We start from the raw sequence: 6,500 nt of genomic DNA on the forward strand, positions 1-6,500 counted from the left end.
CAATTAGGCACTTAGTTCTTGAAAAATCTTGAGATTCATATTTTTGCCTCATATTAATGCGAGTCAAGTGGAATCGTTGGAGAATTCTAGACGTACATATGGCATTAGCAATACGGTACCGGTACACGTCGGTGAATGGATTCGGTCTTCTCAGGAGATAGAAGGCATTTACTGACCCTGTATCATTAGGGCCGAACGTATTTTTAAACAATGACGTCATCTGTGAGCTCAGAACGACGATAGGCGGATGTGTTCTTATCCACATGATTTGCTATAGGCCTAATAATTAAGGCTAGTAAACCACGTGTGCTTTCAAAAATCCTTTATTCTAGCCATGACTTGTGAGATGCGAGTACTCAGCTTCTAGCTTTTCCTGATTCTGCCATTTTGACGACAATAAGCAAATTAAACCATTATAGGCTTATATTAAGATTAACATCAGTTTATTCTGGAGAATGTGTGTAAATCTCTCGGATCATATGCCTCAATATAGATGTTTGCGTGAAACGATCTTCTTAAAATATCCCGGATAAATATAACTTCTTGTTTAACAGGTTTACCACCTATAGACCTACGTTTTTCTGAAGAAGTTGCTGACAGGGATTCCTCACATTGTGAATAAGACGTTTATCGCAGAAGCTACGGAAGGAAATGCTTTGAAGACAACATCTACTCTTGAGGATAAGGCAATGGGTGTCGATCATCCAGGAACAGAGAGAGCTGATCTCCATAAACACTCCTCCAAATCGATTTAAATTGTTGTATTGCATGGAATAACTTCATCAATATCCAAAAATATAACCTTGGTTATCAGGTCATACACCTACATTCGTTGACCAGGATTGATCCGAAAAAGGAACTTATCGCAGGTGTAGGAGATGTTATGAAGACAATATCTTTGAGGATGAAGAAATTTGTGTCAATTAGGTGGAAAAAAAGTTAAATCTAAATGGGGAGACATTCGTCCAGATCGGTTTAAATTGTCGTTTGCATAAAACATATTCACAAATATGCTTGACAATTACATCAACTTTTGGTTATCAACCTACATCTTTCTTTGACCGGAACTGATCACATCATGAACAAGGCGCTTATTGCAGCAGTGAAGGAAGGGGATGTTGTGAAGACAAGATCCATTCTTGAGGATGAGGCACTTATTGCTATAAGCCAGGATGAGGTAGAAGATACAGATGGGAAGACAATCCTCCACATCGCTTCAGAAGAAGGGCATATCGAGTTGGTAAAATACATCATTGACTTGAGGGATAAGTTTATTCAGCAGAGCGGGAATGATGGCAATCGTCCTCAAGATAAGTCTCAGAGTCGTCTTCGGAATCTCGCTCAATATCTGGATATCAATGAGAGTGATAATAATGGTTTTACACCTCTCTACCTTGCCTCACGGTTCGGTCATTTAGATGTGGTTGAGTGTTTAGTCAGACATGGAGCAGACGTAAACAAAGCAACATCAGATGGCGATACACCCCTTTGTATTTCATCAAATAACGGTCATCATGATGTAGTTAAATGCCTCGTAAGTTCAGGGGCAGATGTAAACAAGGGCGGGAAGGGTGGAGCAACACCTCTACATAACGCATCAGACAATGGTCATTATGACATTGTGCATTATCTCATTTCTAAAGGAACGAACCTGAATAGCGTGGATGACCTTGGCCAAGCGCCTTTACACCTATCCTCAGAGAGTGGTCACTTTGATATTGTAAAACACCTCATTGATGAGGGTGCAAACATCAAGGCAGAAAATAATAAGGGGATTTCACCACTACACGTGGCTGCACAGGAAGGTCATTATGATATCGTGGAATGTCTAGTGAAAGCAGTAGTAGATGTCAATAAATCAGATGAATATGGATGGACCCCTCTTCATGTAGCGTCACAGAATAACCACATAGATATTGTAAAATATCTCATTGCTGAGGGTGCAAATATTAACGCAGAAAGTAATAATCAGATCTCGTCCATCTATCTGGCTTCAATGAGAGGTCATCTTGATATTGTTAAATGTCTGGTGAATGCAGGAGCAGAGGTCAATAAATCGACTGAAGATGGACGGACACCTCTTCATGTGGCGTCAGAAAACAATCACATAGATATTGTAATATATCTCATTGCTGAGGGTGCAAATGTTAACGCAGAAAGTAATAATCAGATCTCATCCATCTATCTGGCTTCAAAGAGAGGTCATCTTGATATTGTTAAATGTCTGGTGAATGCAGGAGCAGATGTCAATAAATCGACTGAAGATGGACGGACACCTCTTCATGTGGCGTCACAGAATATTCACATAGATATTGTGAAATATCTCATTGCTGAGGGTGCAAACATTAACGCAGAAAGTAATAATCAGATCTCATCCATCTATCTTTCTTCAATTGACGGTCATCTTGATATTGTTAAATGTCTGGTGAATGCAGGAGCAGATGTCAATAAATCGACTAAAGATGGATGGACACCTCTTCATGTGGCGTCTGAAAACAATCACATAGATATTGTAAAATATCTCATTGCTGAGGGCGCAATCATCGACGCAGAAACTAATAATCAGATCTCATCCATCTATCTGGCTTCAAAGAAAGGTCATCTTGATATTGTTAAATGTCTGGTGAATGCAGGAGCAGATGTCAATAAATCGGATGAGGATGAATGGACACCTCTTAATGTAGCGTCACAGAATAACCACATAGATATTGTAAAATATATCATTGCTGAGGGTGCAAATATTAACGCAGAAACTAATAATCAGATCTCATCCATCTATCTGGCTTCAAAGAGAGGTCATCTTGATATTGTTAAATGTCTGGTGAACGCAGGAGCAGATGTCAATAAATCGACTGAAAATGGACGGACACCTCTTCATGTGGCGTCAAAAAACAATCACATATATATTGTAAAATATCTCATTGCTGAGGGTGCAAACATTAACGCAGAAAGTAATAATCAGATCTCATCAATCTATCTGGCTTCAAAGAAAGGTCATCTTGATATTGTTAAATGTCTGGTTAACGCAGGAGCAGATGTCAATAAATCGATTGAAGATGGATGGACACCTCTTCATGTGGCGTCAGGAAAGAATCACATAGATATTGTAAAATATCTCATTGCTGAGGGAGCAAACGTCAACGCAGAAGTTGATTGGAAGATTTCTCCCTTATATCTTGCTTCAGAGAACGGTTATATTGATATCGTTAAATGTCTGGTGAAAGCAGGAGTAGATGTCAATAAATCGAAAGAGAATGGATGGACACCTCTTTTTATGGCGTCGGCAAATAATCACATAGATGTTGTCAAATATCTCATTGCACATGGTGCAAACATTAACGCAGAAAGTAATGATCACATATCATCCGTCTATTTGGCTTCACAGAACGGTCATCTTGATATTGTTAAATGTCTGGTGAATGCAGGAGCAGATGTCAATAAATCGGATGAGGATGGATGGACACCTCTTTATGAAGCGTCACAGAATAACCACATAGATATTGTAAAATATCTCATTGCTGAGGGTGCAAATATTAACGCAGAAAGTAATAATCAGATCTCATCCATCTATCTGGCTTCAAAGAGAGGTCATCTTGATATTGTTAAATGTCTGGTAAACGCAGGAGCAGATGTCAATAAATCGACTGAAGATGGACGGACACCTCTTCATGTGGCGTCACAGAATAATCACATAGATATTGTGAAATATCTCATTGCTGAGGGTGCAATCATCGACGCAGAAAGTAATAATCAGATCTCATCCATCTATCTGGCTTCAATGAGAGGTCATCTTGATATCGTTAAATGTCTGGTAAACGCAGGAGCAGATGTCAATAAATCGACTGAAGATGGACGGACACCTCTTCATGTGGCGTCAAACAACAATCACATAGATATTGTAAAATATCTAATTGCTGAGGGTGCAATTCTGAACGTAAGCGATGAGGAAGGCTTTACACCCTTATTTCTGGCTTCATTTAATGGTCACATTGAAGTTGTTAAATGCTTAGTGAAAGCAGGAGTAGATGTCAAATCGAAAAAGGATGGATGGATACTTCTCCATGTGGCGTCTGAGAACGGTCATCTTGATATCGTTGAATGTCTGGTGAATGCAGGAGCAGATGTCAATAAATCGACTGAAGATGGATGGACACCTCTTCATTTAGCGTCACAGAATAATCACATAGATATTGTAAAATATCTCATTGCTGAGAGTGCAATCATCGACGCAGAAAGTAATAATCAGATCTCATCCATCTATCTGGCTTCAAAGAACGGTCATCTTGATATCGTTAAATGTCTGGTGAATGCAGGAGCAGATGTCAATAAATCGACTGAAGATGGATGGACACCTCTTCATGTAGCGTCACAGAATAATCACATAGATATTGTAAAATATCTCATTGCTGAGAGTGCAATCATCGACGCAGAAAGTAATAATCAGATCTCATCCATCTATCTGGCTTCAAAGAACTGTCATCTTGATATCGTTAAATGTCTGGTGAATGCAGGAGCAGATGTCAATAAATCGACTGAAGATGGATGGACACCTCTTCATGTAGCGTCACAGAATAATCACATAGATATTGTAAAATATCTCATTGCTGAGGGTGCAATCATCGACGCAGAAAGTAATAATCAGATCTCATCCATTTATCTGGCTTCAAAGAGAGGTCATCTTGATATCGTTAAATGTCTGATGAACGCAGGAGCAGATGTCAATAAATCGACTGAAGATGAACGGACACCTCTTCATGTGGTGTCAAAAAACAATCACATAGATATTGTAAAATATCTCATTGCTGAGGGTGCAATCCTGAACGTAAGCGATAAGGAAGGCTTTACACCCTTATTTCTAGCTTCATTACATGGTCACCTTGAAGTTGTTAAATGCTTAGTGAACGAAGGAGCAGATCTGAACCAAAGAGGAATTAAGTATGGTCGGACAGCTCTCGACCAAGCTTCACATAATGGACATATAAACATAGTGAAATACCTAATTTCTAACGGAGCTAAATTCAATGACGCAGAGAGCAAAACCCCTTCACCATTACATTTAGCATCGCATGGAGGTCATCTGGAAGTTGTAAAATACCTCATCACCATGGTAGAAGATCTTAACTCATTAGATGATAAGGGAGTTACACCACTGTATGTCGCTTCACTGGGAGGAAATCTTCATATCGTTGAATGTCTGGTGAAGGCAGGAGCAGATGTCAATAAATCGAAAAAGGATGGACGGACACCTCTTCATGTAGCGTCACAGAATGATCGCATAGATATTGTAAAATATCTCATTACTGAGGGTGCAAACATTAACGCAGAAGATGATGAGGGGAGATCGTCCGTATACACGGCTTCAAAGAACGGTTATCTTGATATCGTTGAATGTCTAGTGAATGCAGGAGCAGATGTCGATAAATCGGATGAAGATGGATGGACACCCCTTCATGTAGCTTCAGATAACAATCATATAGACATTGTAAAATATATCATTGCCAACGGAGCAAACATCAACATAATGGATACCAACCAGATGACAGTATTATGTTTCGCTGCATGGCAAGATCATTTTGAAATTGTTGAATCTCTAGTGAATGCAGAAGCTGATGTTAACATGGCCACAAAGGATGGCAAAACAGCTCTTCATGCTGCCTCACATAAAGGCTATCTAAATATCATACAATATTTCATTACGCATGGGGCAGATAAAGAGGCACGTGATAATAACGGTTGGACAGCTTCTCATTTTGTTGCAGCGAATGGTCACTTAGAGTGTTTGAAATATCTCCTGAGGAACAGAACTACCGATGAAGTTGATGATAGTCACAACGCTCTTGATGGAAATATACAGGTATTTGTATGCACCTAACTACCAGCGGCGTAACAGGGGTCGTTGGCCAGGGGGGGGGGGGGGGTGGGGGGGGGGGAGGGAAGCAAAAACATTCCCGGTCATATCATGGGATGAACAGGCATATAATGGTGTAATGAGGCGACTAATTTGAGAAGGCCAGATATTGCGTATCGGGCAGAATTTATATTTTAAAAAAAGTTGCGAGCGAGCAAAAATTTTGACCTTTTTAATAAAAAAGTCAAATTTTGTGATAATTTTTGACATGATATCCAAAGAATAAAATATTTCATCCTTCTCTCTTTAGATTCCAATTTTTTGTGGTCTGTCCACCACTGTGAACAGGATTCTTTGCGGTAGTAGCGAGAGGAGTAACCCCCCTCCCCCCCAAAAAAAAACAAAAAAACGAGGGGTGCAGTATAGGACATGTACTGTGCTAAAAAAAGGCTGCTTTATATAAGTCCCGAGCGAGCGAAGCGAGCAAGAAAAATTATATTCAGTAAATAAAATAATATCCTACACTTTTCCTTTGCCTTTCTTTCCTCCTTTTTTTTGTTCTTGTTTGTAGAACTTTTTGGGGTCTTGGCCCATCTCTTCCATACGCAGTGCTGTGCGGTCGGGGTCCGGGGCGGACCCCCCGGAACGTCTT

General features: G+C 39.8%; 1 protein-coding gene across 1 annotated transcript; it reads left to right on the forward strand.

The window, feature by feature from the left end:
- Positions 1–260: 260 nt before the first annotated feature.
- On the forward strand, positions 261–5,872 carry LOC135156946 (serine/threonine-protein phosphatase 6 regulatory ankyrin repeat subunit A-like). The gene has a single exon (XM_064110962.1). It carries the CDS (start codon positions 1,079–1,081, stop codon positions 5,870–5,872), a length of 4,794 nt encoding a protein of 1,597 aa, XP_063967032.1. The 5' UTR covers positions 261–1,078.
- The last annotated feature ends 628 nt before the right edge of the window (positions 5,873–6,500 follow it).

This window comes from Lytechinus pictus, chromosome 16 (assembly GCF_037042905.1).
Source record: "Lytechinus pictus isolate F3 Inbred chromosome 16, Lp3.0, whole genome shotgun sequence".
Taxonomy (NCBI): Eukaryota; Metazoa; Echinodermata; class Echinoidea; order Temnopleuroida; family Toxopneustidae; genus Lytechinus; species Lytechinus pictus.

Bases quoted from the DNA above. Each gene is read 5' to 3' on its own strand.
- LOC135156946 (XM_064110962.1), top strand. From the start codon at position 1,079: ATGAACAAGGCGCTTATTGCAGCAGTGAAGGAAGGGGATGTTGTGAAG.